We start from the raw sequence: 13,896 nt of genomic DNA, 5'->3' as shown, positions 1-13,896 counted from the left end.
TCACATGCTCGCTTGGCACAATCAGGGGCTCGCTACGTAGAAGCTTTGACCCGTTATTCGCATTAAGCTTTACAAACAATCAGGCGTTTTCTTTCCATCTGCTTCCGAAGCCTCGTCTAAATGCTCCCTAGAACTCCACCAATATCGTACGCACTAGCATCCACATGTCGCAAATGATTGTGGGTCTCCTTCGTCGACAGGGCAAACGTTTCAATGAAAGTCGAGTCAATCGATCACTCACTATGACTTTGAATCCCAAACAGGAGGAAAGCCCGGTTGGCTGGGACTAGAGATTTTCAAAAGAAGCATCAAAGTAATGTACAGGGATCTCTCATGTCATTAAACAGTACGTGGCATGCGCGCCATCATATGATAGCAGCATGGACCCATAGTAGTATACATCGTCAGTGTGGGAGTGGAAATGGTATGAAGACAACAGAGGAAGAAGAATAAGATAACAATCCGCTCAAACCAGACACATGGCTTACGCCTCAACGAAGCCCTTAACGTTTTCCAACCATCTGACGTACTCCTTTTGCTCCTTCATGTCAATGTAATCCGGCACGAAGATGGCCAATGCCGTATTGATACCTCTCTCGTCCAGATATCTCTCCAACAGCACCTGGAGGTCCTCGTCCAGGTTCCCGAACGGTGGGCCGACATACTTGTCCTGTCTGGCGTGCACCTTCTCGGCGGTCTTGGCGTGGGCGAGCGACGGGTCGGCGTAGTAGTAGACGTTGTCGATGACGACCATGCCGTCCTGAACCACGGCCTCGACAGCAAGCGCACCCTTGTTGGCCTTCTCAATAATGATGTTCAAACGGGCGGGGAAGGACTGATCTTGCTCATCCTGTCCCTCTTGGCCCTCCTCCATTTGATGCTCTGGCGCGGTCTTGACGTTGTCCTCGCCCTCGTCTGCCATTGCTGGGTCTTGGTAATCTGCCTCGGGGTCGAGGTTGTTCAGGTCGGCGATGGAAAAGGTGATGCGGATCCTGGTGGATATTAACGTTGTGCTTCGGTGCACGGAATGAAATGGGCTGGGAAACTGCATACTTCTCGTCACCAAATGTTCTCGTCAAGATAACGTCTTCCTCGCCAGGCGTGTCGATGATCTCGAATGGACCGTTCTCCAGGTAGTCTTGCACGCTGTTTGGCACGCCACCCTCGTCCTTCATCTCGTTCTCCATCTGGATCTCAGAGGCGAGCTTTGCGGTGAGCTCGGCATCGCCTTTAGCGGGTGCTGATCTGCGAGCAGCCGCTGTAGAGAATGCTGCGGCGCGTTGATGGTCTCTTGTTGATTTCCATGTAGCTTGTAATAGAGAGGAGGGTCTGGCTGCTGGGCGTCTGATGGCGGAGGAGCTCAACCGGGCGACTGTTCGCGGCGCCGAGCGGGCGAAGGATCTGATAGAGAGCATCGTGAAGAGCGTAATGCGGAGTTGGGCGAGCAATTGGAGAGGTTGGGTGATGCCTTTGATGCTGAGGAGGAGTGACAGTCAGGTAGAGGTTGAGGTTGAGGTTGAATATGAAGTTGAGGTTGAGATGAGGTATCTGACTTCCGTTGCTCTGAACTTTTTTTTTTCCCTCAAGTAGGGCGAGGCTCCGAGGCGAGGCGCTACATTTGCCAAGATCCGGACTGCGGGGCAGGGGTAAGCTCGATAAGTACTTTACCTACCTTACTTACCTTCCTTACCCCCAAACACCCCTCTCTTGCTACAACTTTGATTCCTCTATCAATTACATACATACTACGCCATCGACTCTGGCTATGGCAGCTAATATTCCAGCCAAATTGAGAGCGGCCGACCTCACCAGATATATCGTCAGAGCAGCTCAACTCGAGACTGCGAAGCCTGTGATATCGTATTGGTGTAAGTGACCATCCACCCTCATCTCTCTGAAGAATATGCACTGAGATGATCGGGACAGGCGAATATTGGATCGTCAATCAGGTGCTTGCGAAAGGACTTCAGAATGACGACCAGGAGGTTTTACAATATACTTTGAATCTGATGGACAAGCTTGAACAGGTACTGCGTTGCATGTCTGGCCAGCTCGGTAGCCTCGCAAGTGCTGAGTGAGTGTTATAGGTCAAAGCCGACAATGCGACAAATGACGCGATCCTTGACGACGCCGCCGGACAAGCATATGTTGAACACTTTGGTTTGGAGACTTTCTTCAGGGCAGACAGAGCTGTCAAGGCAAACGCAGTCACGAAGTACGGACATCCACCAAGTTGAGGGACCACTGCTTATACCCACAGACAAACTGCGGATACCTTCCAAGCTGCTGCAACTTTCCTCGAACTTCTCAAAATCTGGGGGGCTCCAGATACAGATACAGCAGCCAAGATCAAATACGCAAAATGGAATGCGATACGGATCATGAGAGCATTGAAGGAAGGAAAGGACCCCAACGAATCAAATCCGAAGATTGAATCTGCCGATGAAGAATTGCCAGCGCTTGATCCCAATGACCCGGAAGTCTTGCAGATTGGAGGACCAAACAAACCGCAACCAGCCTCTGTCGAAGATGATGTACCCGACGGACCAGGCCTTGGAAGGGAATTCTCTGTTGGCCAGTCTCTGCATCCTTCGGCACAGCCGTCAGCCCAAGTGTCTGCACCCGAATCTCCTAGAAAAAATCCCGCGTATGAGCCTTATCCAAAAGATGGATTCCCTTACACGGCGGTCCGGGACGAAAAGGTTTCTCCATTGGAACCTTCACCTAATGAAAGAGATCATTCGGTCGGAGGAGGATACTTTCCTGAAGTGCCAACATTTACCTCTGAAACACAAGAGTCAACACGACAGACCGCACCATCAACAGATGCTATCAACCTCGGCCTTCCAGATCAACCGTCAGCGCCTCCAGGCAGCGGGTTAGGACTTCCAGATCATCCTACAGGGTTCCCAGGAGTGCAACGATCTCCAGATTTCGAGTCGTTCCCACCACCCTCTATTCCTGACAAGTCTGCACCTCCCCCACAGGACTTCTACCGCCAGGCCCCTCCCTCACATGCCACTCCGCAGTTTCCACCTCCACCCCATCAGCCGCACTTTGCCCATCCCGCCGCAGGCCAGCAGCCCACAAATCTACCCCACCCACAAAAAGACAACCCACCTCCTCTCTCTGACCTTCCGGCAACCAAAGGTCAACTAACCACGGACGACATGTCGATTGCCAAGGCGCAGAAGCATTGCCGATGGGCTATCTCCGCATTGAATTTTGAAGACGCGGCAACGGCAGTCAAGGAATTGAGGGAAGCGCTAAAAACTTTGGGCGCGGAATGAATCTATGAATTGGATAAAATCTATTTAAATACTAATTGATAATAGCCTACTTAAGCGATGAAAAGCGAATACCCTATCAAACAAACCTTTTATTGTTGACTTTATATCTCGGTTATATTTGGCAGGCGGGATCAAGCTTATTCGCGAAACAAACTAATTTCGTGGAAGTTGACACACTCGGGGCATTTGTATATCAACAATCTGATACTTTCCAAGGCCGTCCAAAAAGAATGAACATCAGACGCGAAAGATTGAAAAGTGTGTAGGAAGCCATGATTCATTGCACAAGGCGAAGTGCCGGTTCTGTTCTCCATCTACCTCTCCCCGTTCTCGCAAAGAATTCATCGCATGCTCAAACCTGCTGAAACCAAAGCGGAAATCCAGCGGCATCCATGATAAACCCCAACGCCCTGTCTGCCCCGATGTAACTGTCCTTCTCTCTCCTTATCCCAAGCCCACGCCTAAGCAACGGCGACGGGCTCGACACTCCTGGCCTCGCCGTCGGCCTCACCGCTATTGACCTTCTTGCCCGTCTTAAATATGGTGGTCAGGACCTTTTCGTAGGACAGCGACGGCTCGGCGACGACGGTGGCAGTCTGCGTGTCGAGGGAGACGTCGAAAGATTTAACGCCTGGTCGGTTGATTAGCTTTGGGCTTTATGCTTTAAGGAGATGCTTTAAGGAGAGGTGGGGTTGGAAGGACATGAAATGGGATGGGGTGAATGAGTGAACGGGATGAACACGTACCCTCCAGCTTGGTCAGGACGCGCGTGACGGCGCCGGAGCAGCCGCCACAGCTCATGCTGACGTTGAACTTGTAGGTGTGGTCTTCGGCGGACATGGTGTTGGTTTGTAGCGGGCGGGGTTGGGAATAGTGGTGGTCTGGTAGTCTGGTAGGTTGATGCGGGTGATTTTGAAGGGGGATATGCAGAGGCTGAAGCAAGTGATGTCAAGTACTGTGGCTACGTATTGACGTGTAGGTATTTATATTGCGTGCTTTGGCCTCAGCTGCATTTGTAAGGAAGGCGTTTACTTGCTCAGCTCGCTAGCGTGAGACAACCTTCGAAACTTGCTCATCCCATCCTGTCGTGCCATGTCGATGTCGGCGTCGGCGTCGGCGTCGGCGTCGGCACTTGGCGGCAGGAAGCAGATACCGATACCGATGCCAGCACTTCGGGTTTCGGTAGAGACAAGCCGGCCGGGCCGTGGTAGGTACCGTACCGTAAAGATGCAGGGTCCTGCATCGGCGAAGTTCGGCCGTCAAGCCAGTGCCGCAGCCTCAGCCTCAGCCTCAGCCTCGGCCTCGGCTACATCACATCTCCCATCTCCAGGGACTCCGCGAGAGTTTCCAACATATCAAAAACATCAACGTTCTTTTGCGAAAACCGCACTCCCCACCTCCACCCGGCTTGCTGCAAAGATGGACTTCCCATCCAAACCTTTAACCCAACTCCTAGGTTCAAACGGTAAGAAAAGCACAGCTAACTAACTCAACGACATCCCACCATATCGACAGATGAAAACCGCAAGGCTGACAACCCGCTCTTTTCCCCTCCAGGCCCAGTCCACGCCCTAACCTACTCCTCCTCCCCCTCAACCTACATCCTAACCGGCTCCTCGGACCGCACCATCCGTCTCTACAATCCATCTCGCCCTTGCCCCACGCCATCCTCCTCGTCTACACCTCTCTCCCCCCCAAAACCCACCCAGCTCATCCAATCCTACTCCGCACACGGATACGAAGTCCTCTCCCTCACCGTCGCAAGCGATAACGCAACCTTCGCCTCTGCGGGCGGCGACCGCGCCGTCTTCCTCTGGGACGTGGCGACAGCGAAAACCCTTCGCCGCTTCCAAGGGCACACCGCTCGCGTTAATGCCGTGACTTTCGCCGCGCAGGGCGACAGCGTGCTGGTGTCCGGCAGCTTCGACGCGAGCGTGCGGCTCTGGGACGTGCGGAGCCAGAGCGGGAAGCCGGTCATGGTGCTTGACGACGCGAGGGATAGCGTGACCTGCGTGTTGGTTTCTCGAGAAGGAGGGGGAGGGAGAGGGGGAGGGGGAATGGGCGAGTACGAGGTTCTGGCGGGGAGTGTGGATGGGCGGGTGAGGTGCTATGATTTGCGGTTTGGGAGGGTCGAGACGGATGTCATTGGTGCGAGCGTGACGAGTTTGGAGAGGACGAGGGATGGCAAGGGGGTGCTTGTTGGGGGGCTGGATAGTTGTGTTAGGCTGATGGATCGGGAGGGTGGGGGGCTTTTGAAGAGTTATAAAGGTGCGGGGTGGAGGAACGAGGAGTTTAGACTTCGCAGCGTGTTTGGGAAGAGCGAGAGGTGGGTTTTGTGCGGGAATGAGGATGTAAAGGGTGCGGACGGGGAAGTCGTGGTCTGGGATACACTGAGTGGGGAGGTGGTGGAGAGGGTTCGGGTGGAGGGCTCGAAAGTCGAAGCGAAGAGGAAGATTGGGACGGATGGCAAGGAGAGGGAAAGGAAGAATGTGGTGAGTTGTTTGGCGTGGAAGGATGGCGTGAGGGGCGATCAGTGGTGCTGTGCTGGTACCGATGGAATTGTGACTATTTTTGGGCCGCCTTGAACTCGATGAGGCTTCGATGATTTCACGAATCCGACACCTAACGGTCATGGACCGATGATTTCCCCGAACAGAATCGCTCAGCGGGGGAAAGAAAGGCTACCTACCAAATGGGCTTCGAACAAAGGGCCTGAAACACCGAAAGAGGACAACTCGCTTGGTGCTGGTCGAGGAACCCAGAAGCGTTCGTCTGGCGAAATTTAAAAACACAGGGAACTCCTCCTCTCCACAATGTGACACGGGGAATGGCCTTCCTACATCTATCCTCATTCTGGCCACACCAATTCTCTCATCTGCCCCGAAAGACATTTGGGCTGTTTAGACTTGGAGACTTCAAGCACCTTGGACAACCATTGCAGTTAAACAAGCATGTACAATCAAGTAACCAGACCAGCAGTGATTGAGCAGTGGCAACACCTGAGCCATGCCTGAAATTCGAATCTAAATTAAGATGCCCGGCTGGAGCCAGATGAGCAGCGGTTCCGTTGAAATCCACCGGCTCGAAACCCCCCCCAAAAGACTCGACACAAGACAGCGTACAAGAGCAATACAAAATAGGCAGGCACTTCTAGAGCCGCAAGTGCTATTAACTTCGCTTACAAGAATAGAACGATCTCGCCTCTATCATTCTTCTTCATGCGTAGACTTCTCCACAGCTCCTTTTCTTCAGCCTGCTTGCCGAGCCCAAGGTTCAGCGCAGCCCTCTCGCGGTGATACCTCTTAAGCGCCTTATTCATACTAACACCCCGCTCGCTATTCGGGCCCTTGTTGATAAAGCCCAGCAGCAGCTCGGCGCGGTTTTGGAATACGACCAGCTGGCTGCCGTTGTCCTCTGCCACGCCCTCACCGTTCATGGGCGTGTACTCGATCATCTTGCGGGCTGGGCGGTCGGAACCTTCGCGTTGCTTGCGGTGTTTCCGCTTGGGTCGGTCCTCAGAATGTTCCCTTGACGAGACACGCTTTTTGCTGATCAGTGACATAAGATTGTTGCTGATAGTATCTACACGCCCGCGCTTCAAGTCCTTGGAATTCGTCTTCTTCACAGGGCTGCCCGGGGACGCCTCGGCGACGTCGCCACCTGAGTAGTCTGGCGACGGAGGAAAGACTGATGGGCGGGAGAGCAGACGGCCCAGACCGCCGCTAAGTCCCGAGTGTAAGACGGGCGGTGCATCGGTCATGCTTTCGTCGTCGCGGGGTGCTAGATCCTGAGTTTCGACGTGGAGCCGCTTCCTCTTCTTGTCCTTCTTCTCCCCTTTAGTCTTCTTCTCCTCTCTAGTCGATTCCCGGTCCTTTCTATCCTTCTTACGCTCCCGCTCCGCCTTGGGTACTGGGGTACGATATTCCGTCGCTCCTGTTGACACGGGCCCGTTTCCGTACTCCACCAGATCTGTAACAGATTCGTTGAAATGCACTCTTACAAGATCCCTGTCGTGATTCAACTCCATCTCCTCGTCATTAGTATCCTCAATCATCTGCACTGGCTTCGGGCCGGGAAGCTCAAGCCGAGACTGGTTTGGCGTGGATCCAGCGACCAGGAAATCAAAAACATTGACCGCGCCTGGGCTCGAGTCGAGCGCAAACCCCGGTGCGGCAGACGGCGGGGTCGGAGCTGCCGGCATCGACGGCTCGACAGTCTCAATATGCGAGATGTGTTGATATTCGTAGTCGGCGTCCTCGACGTGGGCGACATGCGGCACAAGAGCCTGCGTGTGGTTCGGGGTCTGGTTCTGGTTCTGCTTGTTGTTCTGATTCTTGCCCTTCTTCTCCTTCTCCGGCCGGTACAGCGCGCCCTGGTACTTCTGCGCTTCACTGATGCAGCTCTGCGAAAGCGTCAGACCAGGCCCAACGGCATAGATGGGATGAAGAGGTCAGGTACGTACGGTATGCGCGCGATACTCTGTTCCGTCGAAGTGTACCATGCAGTCGAGACATGTGAACGATGCGCCGTGACATTGGTTACGATGGGGATCCAGCTTCTTCTTGGTGAGGACGTCGCCGCAGTTCTAGCAGCAGGTTAGACTGTACCAGATCATCCTTACGACGAGCCCGGGTCGACGTCGCCGAGCGCGCAGAGCAATAACGTACCTCGCAGGAGAAGGAAACCATGATTGAATTTTTTTTTTATTTTTCCTACCCTTTGCGTTGTTGGGCTGATGTGTGCGATTTGTGAACCAGACTCGGGCTGTAAGTCTGAACAGGAGCAGAGATATGTTTGAGGATGATGTCGGGATGCAATGGTCGAGTGGTACTGGTAGATAGAGGTGAAGAAGGGTGGTGGTGACTGTACTTCTCTTTTGCTTGGTGGGAGAGACTATTTTGAGCACCGGGAGGGATTGCGGGCGATGCAAGGTCGCGCGCTTTGGCTTACCGCGGCGACGAATCACGAGGCCCGGCCGGAATTCTGAGGGTGTGGTGGTGTGGATGATATGGATGGAGATGGAAATCCTGTGACGGGCTTTTGGCAAGGGTGTTTATCTGAGGGTGTGCTTCTCCGACGACCAAATGACTTTTTTGCTGTATATATTTGATTTTCCGAGAATGGTTGTTGAGATTAACTCTCGGGACACGTGATCAGACCATTCCTGGATCTAAGCGTTCGTTACATGCTTTTCACCCCTAGCTATAGATGTGTCTGTTATCGCAGTCCTCGCCTAGACGGAGTATTGTAAACAATATTTCCTCGAAGGGGTCTTCCTACGTATCTGCATTTGACTAAAGTATTGCTATTCTAATACAAAAAGATAGGTACCGGTATCTCATAGTCTTAGTTTGGAATAGATAGAGTTTATGTTGTTTCGTAATAGGCCGATCTCTACATGTCTTTCGTGTTGGCGTGCAAGAAGATATTCGTACGTAGTACATCGGAAATAATAGTGGGACTTGACGTCGCAACTCTTGGGCCCGTCAAGTCCCGCTCTTAACCTTCAAGCGACGTCGCGTCACAAATTTAGAAAGTTTGTATCCGTACCGGTAAGTAGGACCATCTCCTGTCACAGGTAGTAACATTTTTTGAAACAGAGCAGCTGCAATATAGCCTTTCTTCTAGAAACAGTAGCCTGATCCGTAAATATAGATTAAGTAGTTGAGAGCTACTTCAAGTCCGTAATTGTTATAGCACCTCCTACGCTCTCTGATAAGGATTAGGTGGATAGCAGAAGTGATAGGAAGTTAGCACTCCCTACGCTCTCTGATGAGTATTAGGTGGATAGCAGAAGTAGTAGGAAGTATCTTAATATTCAAATTATTTAGCAAATTTGATACAGTCGTGTCTCAGGACTTGATTAGCACTTAAAGTATTTCTTTGTTTCTTTTTCTCGGTCCTGTAGGTGGCTGTTTCGTTCTCACTTGCCTGGATTATGTAACACTTGATGACGGTTACCTTTAACGAATCATAAGACCGTATTAGCTTAGTCAGACGGCCACTCTCTTATCAAGATCAGCAAGTTCTGTCGACTGCTTTGATGGCGCTAGCCCTAACGTATCTGTTTGTAAACAAAATGAATAGACGACCCGCCTAAACCGGCAACAGTCATCTTCTCACTTCTGCAATTCAACTCACCTTTTCATTTTCGCCAGTTCAAAATGTATCAACCCGCTCCTTCTCATACTGAGGAAACCCCTACAACGATCTGATCTTCAATCTCCTACTCTACTCTTCCAGCATACATATCTGACAATCCTTGAGTAACAAACAAACACACACCCACACATACACATACAACCCCTTGAATACACTCCTCACTCACCTGCTAACACAGACACAAATACACACACACACACACAGAGACTCAAAAGAACCAAACAGAGAAGAAGAAAAAGAACACCACCCTCAAACCAGCAACAATGCTCCACCTCCCAGCCCTCCTCGCCGCCTTCGCGTTCACCCTCAGCCTCGCCATAGCCGCTCCCCAAGGCTTCATCTCACAAGAAAAGTGCGCCAACTACGGCCAGCAAGCCTGCTCGTACGATCACAAGAACATCGTAAGTTTACCCCTCCTCTCTCTGCTCTCCCTCCCCTTCTCCTCTCTCCTGTACAAGATATCGAGTCTTGATACATGCATGAATGTTCGAATGCTAATTTCGGGCCGGGAACATCTCTAGCTCGTCTGCAATGTCCGAGGCAAGTGGGTGCTCGCGGCCAGTTGTGCTGGCTTGACTTGCAAGCAGCTGTCCGATGCACCGCACTGCCTTTAAATCCAAGAAGGTATGTGTGTGCGTGTGTGCGTGTGTGTGTGTGTGGTCTAGAGACCCTAGTAGAATGGGAATGAGATAGGACTGACTAACTGACGAGCCGTATTCAGTTTTCCTACTCAGCAGCATCACCTCGGTTTTCTCGCGCTCTCGGCTTTTCGGGCATGGAAGTGATCGGATCGGGAGAAGTTGGTGGGTTAGTGATGCTTTTTTTTCTTCTGATGCATTCATTGGTGACTGGCGCGGATTGGCGTTGAGATGATGCTATACTGCACTGGACTATACTGCACTGGAATTCTTCATCTTCAATTCAGAATTCGAATCGGGTTTCGAGATTTCAGACAACGGGTATCATTCCCTCCTCCAACTCACTTAATTGAAAAAGCTTCTTCTTCTTCTTCTTCTTCTTCTTCTTCTTCTCTGTCTGAGCCATGACTTTCATTTCTGACCTGCTCTAACCTTTCCAAGTTCATTTCCCGTCCTTATCATAGCAACAGGTGTGTCCATCGCATTGCCAAGAGCGTCACCACTTTAATCCCAAATCAGCGAGTTGACCACGATCGATCGAATTAATGGATGAACGATAAGCAGTCCCCAGGAGGAAGAAAAGACGGAAAAAAGCTCATATCCCGTCTACTTTCACAAAGAGAGACAACACAGTCCGCTAATCTTTACAAAACTTCTCAGCATACATGCATACAAAATGAATATCACTTTTGCTAGCTAATCCTAGGCCCTACTTTTCTCCTTCCGGGTATTTCCGAGAAGGAAAAAAGGGGGGTGCTTGAGCTAATACGGCGAAGGGAAGAGAAAAAAAAAAGAAAAAAGGAAAAAGGTCATTCAATCTGAATCGCGCCTTACTTATCAGGCGAACGAAGTCAACAACTGGTGCTTCACATCCCACAGCCCCCCCCCCCCGCACACCTACACCCCAAATGAAGTTCTGCTGCTCGCGATAAAGCACATCATCTCCCAACGAAAGCCGACCGAACGACGTGGGAAGAAGAAAAGATTCATCACCCTCTCCAAAATCTCAAGTAGATAAGAAGAGAGGAATGAACGGGGCTGACCCGATCCGGAAGGTGCAGCTCCGCAATCCAGTCGTCGACGTTCCTCTGGGAAAGAAGCTTACTGACCTGATGATACCTGCCTAGGTACTGACTGACCTACCTACCTACCTACCTACTTTACTCACCCCAGTCCCGTGTCCCGTATCCCGTGGCAAAGCCAGAGGGAGAGCCGAATCGAAAAAACAAGCAAACGGATAATATCATCTCTAAGCCTAAACCTACATATTTTACAGAATGCCATCAGACAGTAAGGAAGCCCAAGCTCAAGCTCAAGCTTAATCAATCCCAAGCTCAGGCTCAAACTCAAGCTCAAGCTCAAACTCAAGCTCACAAGCTCCAGCAAATCGTCCGCGCGCGAAAAGCCAACGGACGGACGACATCAGATCCACTTCCCCCCCCCCCCCCCCCCCCCCACCTCCCTCCCCGCAAGAAGAAAAAAAAAAAAAAAAAAAAAGAAAGATTCGAGAGAGAAAAAGCCTCTTACAAGTACTACGTACCTACCGGGAAACACTCAATATAGTACGTACGTAGTACGTAGTATACTGGTGGGGTGGATGTTGCTTCGCTATATACTTAATTGAGGTAGTTTTTTGAGGGGGCTGCGTAGCTAGAGGATGAATGAAGCCCGGGATTATTGAACGCTTGAATCGTGACGGGGACTTGTTAGATCTAGAAAACAGGCTGGGAAGGTTTGTAGCAAGGTCGCCTTTTCTTTGTTTTTATTGTCACGGACCTTTATGATGATGCACATCAAATCACATCTCGCTCGCTGCCGCAGCCAGTCTCATCCATCCATGGCCCGAAATGCTTTGGTATCATGTAAAATCGTAGACCACCAGCGCTTGCCGCCCCGCCTCGCCGCTCTCCTTCAGCACAATGACAAGCTCATCGTCGAAGCCGACCCACTGCTTGCTGCCCTCTACATCATCTTCATAGGCCTGCACGGCCATATCCCTTACAGTTTCCCAGTCCAAAGTGGCCGCCTCGTCTTGGGGCCTACCGGTCCGGACCCGGACACTTTTATCAACACCTAGCCTGCTACGTCTCTTGAGACCAGCATTCAATCCACCTGAGGAGGAGCCCAGCCCGCCTTCCAGCTCCCATACACGGAGTTCGTTACCGCGACTAGAGACACTGACGGCCTTGCCTCTGGGGGTGATCTCAGCAGACGACACTGAAGAGGTATGGCCCCATAGCTTTGTCCCAGGTGTAATGCTAAGGGTTGACTTCGTCGAGGTACATAGGTAGAGAGTCAACGTATTGTCGGGATGAGTGGCTAGGATATACGGGTGTGAATATGAGATCGTGGTTGGGCGACTAGATTCCCTCCTCACACCATCACTTTCCGAGGCTGGACACGGGGAAGAAGGCGACGAGGACGAGGGTGATAGAATTGATGTGAATCTTTGAGGCAGTGCCGATGTAAGACGCGAGAAGATCACGCTACCAGTTGTGAGGGACAGATGCAGTTCCTGCAGCCCAACAGTGAACCCGGACGTGTAGGTCCGAAGGCTATAAGCGATGCTTGCTATCAAGGTGGTTGAGGTCCTTCGAATCGAAAGAGAAAGTGGAGGCCAGGAGGTATGGGATTTAAGCGAGGCCAGAAGACGTGGCTGGTCTGGTCCCTTTTCGGAAGATCCCAACGGTTCTTTCTCCTCTATGAACGGTGGTTCGTCGTCCCCCAGAGCGGTTTCCGAGACGTGGACATCTTTGACGCATTCCTCCAGCATGTCTGCGGACTGAGAGAGTGAGATCTCAGCCTCGAGATGCCCAGGAAGGAAGGTGTACAGAGACAGCCACTGGCCTTGAGTGATGGTCAGCAAATAGGGATATGAAAAAGCAACCGCACTCAGCGTCCCGTTGCTGGAAGCAGGATGTCTGTGGCCCTCCAAGAACCTTCTCTCCTTGACATCCAACCTCCATATTTGCCACCCGCCATCTTCAAATCCAACTGCAACCCCAAGTATACCACCACCCTCCTGCTCGTCAACAGCGAGACAGCTCGGGATATCTCCAACCCCAAGTCCAGTCTGAGCAACGAGCCCCCTCCCTTTCAGAGCCCATCCCCTTAGCCCATCGTCCGCATCCACTGTCAGTACCACACCATCTGCCATCCTCACCAGCATCCCAGCACTTCTCTCCTCCTTCAAACTGATCTCGCTAACCTCGCATACTCCTCTGCTCCAATTGTGCCGTAACCTGTACCTCCCCTTCCAGTCCGTAGTCTCGCCATCATCCCTGTGAACAAGGCCTCCCTCGCCCAGCCATTTACTACTTCTAGAGCTGAAGACTAGCGCCTCCTCTCTTGAAGGTACATTCTTGATGCCGGGGATCCGCAATGCTCGAGGGAGGACAAAACGGTTATAATACAGATTCTTCCATATCTGTGAGTCGGACGAGAGTCTGTAGAATCGATGCGAGAGGAGGTGGCTGCGAAGGAGGGTGGGAAGAGGGAGGAGGTGTAGGATCCGAATCAGCAACTCATCGGAAAGCTTCGACAGTTTGTCATGAGAGGCCGCTGGAATTGGCTGCTCTTCCTCGACGCGAGTTCTCTTGTGCAATGGCAGTGTTGTATCCGGGCCCAGCGCTGAGCTGAAGCGTTTGGGCGCCATTCTCCGAGGAATTGTCGTCGTCGTCGTTGTTCTTGTGGTAATTGAGGGGAGATGACAAAGGATGAGCGATAAGAGTTCGGGGCTTGCTTATCGATAAGTATCGCGTATATTTCAGGTTCGAACGAGGCTACTTCTGCTCGTTGTACAATTT

The 13,896-nt window shown here is 51.7% G+C and overlaps 7 protein-coding genes across 7 annotated transcripts; 3 read left to right on the top strand and 4 right to left on the bottom strand.

The window, feature by feature from the left end:
* Window positions 1-484: 484 nt before the first annotated feature.
* L3040_001159 (uncharacterized protein) lies at window positions 485-1,415 on the bottom strand (the record flags this gene model as incomplete). Its single annotated transcript, XM_007293173.2, has 2 exons — window positions 485-992; window positions 1,054-1,415. 2 exons carry the CDS (start codon window positions 1,413-1,415, stop codon window positions 485-487), a joined length of 870 nt encoding a protein of 289 aa, XP_007293235.2.
* Window positions 1,416-1,765: 350 nt separating this feature from the next.
* Window positions 1,766-3,290, top strand: L3040_001158 (uncharacterized protein; the record flags this gene model as incomplete). The annotated part of the gene is made up of 4 exons (XM_007293172.2): window positions 1,766-1,868; window positions 1,927-2,027; window positions 2,088-2,215; window positions 2,261-3,290. The coding sequence occupies 4 exons, from the start codon at window positions 1,766-1,768 to the stop codon at window positions 3,288-3,290; spliced, it is 1,362 nt and encodes a 453-aa protein (XP_007293234.2).
* Window positions 3,291-3,751: 461 nt separating this feature from the next.
* On the bottom strand, window positions 3,752-4,130 carry L3040_001157 (uncharacterized protein; the record flags this gene model as incomplete). Its single annotated transcript, XM_007293171.2, has 2 exons — window positions 3,752-3,921; window positions 4,037-4,130. The coding sequence occupies 2 exons, from the start codon at window positions 4,128-4,130 to the stop codon at window positions 3,752-3,754; spliced, it is 264 nt and encodes an 87-aa protein (XP_007293233.2).
* Window positions 4,131-4,709: 579 nt separating this feature from the next.
* On the top strand, window positions 4,710-5,875 carry L3040_001156 (uncharacterized protein; the record flags this gene model as incomplete). Its single annotated transcript, XM_066155446.1, has 2 exons — window positions 4,710-4,755; window positions 4,848-5,875. 2 exons carry the CDS (start codon window positions 4,710-4,712, stop codon window positions 5,873-5,875), a joined length of 1,074 nt encoding a protein of 357 aa, XP_066013460.1.
* A 593-nt stretch (window positions 5,876-6,468) lies between these two features.
* Window positions 6,469-7,978, bottom strand: L3040_001155 (uncharacterized protein; the record flags this gene model as incomplete). Its single annotated transcript, XM_007293169.1, has 3 exons — window positions 6,469-7,692; window positions 7,753-7,875; window positions 7,958-7,978. 3 exons carry the CDS (start codon window positions 7,976-7,978, stop codon window positions 6,469-6,471), a joined length of 1,368 nt encoding a protein of 455 aa, XP_007293231.1.
* Window positions 7,979-9,715: 1,737 nt separating this feature from the next.
* On the top strand, window positions 9,716-10,237 carry L3040_001154 (uncharacterized protein; the record flags this gene model as incomplete). The annotated part of the gene is made up of 3 exons (XM_066155445.1): window positions 9,716-9,853; window positions 10,015-10,076; window positions 10,174-10,237. The coding sequence occupies 3 exons, from the start codon at window positions 9,716-9,718 to the stop codon at window positions 10,235-10,237; spliced, it is 264 nt and encodes an 87-aa protein (XP_066013459.1).
* Window positions 10,238-11,948: 1,711 nt separating this feature from the next.
* Window positions 11,949-13,745, bottom strand: L3040_001153 (uncharacterized protein; the record flags this gene model as incomplete). Its single annotated transcript, XM_007293167.2, has 1 exon — window positions 11,949-13,745. One exon carries the CDS (start codon window positions 13,743-13,745, stop codon window positions 11,949-11,951), a length of 1,797 nt encoding a protein of 598 aa, XP_007293229.2.
* Window positions 13,746-13,896: the final 151 nt, after the last annotated feature.

Source organism: Drepanopeziza brunnea (genome assembly GCF_022702325.1).
Source record: "Drepanopeziza brunnea f. sp. 'multigermtubi' strain 214-2 chromosome Unknown ctg1, whole genome shotgun sequence".
Classification (NCBI taxonomy): domain Eukaryota; kingdom Fungi; phylum Ascomycota; class Leotiomycetes; order Helotiales; family Drepanopezizaceae; genus Drepanopeziza; species Drepanopeziza brunnea.
This window is presented reverse-complemented; position numbering and strand designations above follow the sequence as displayed.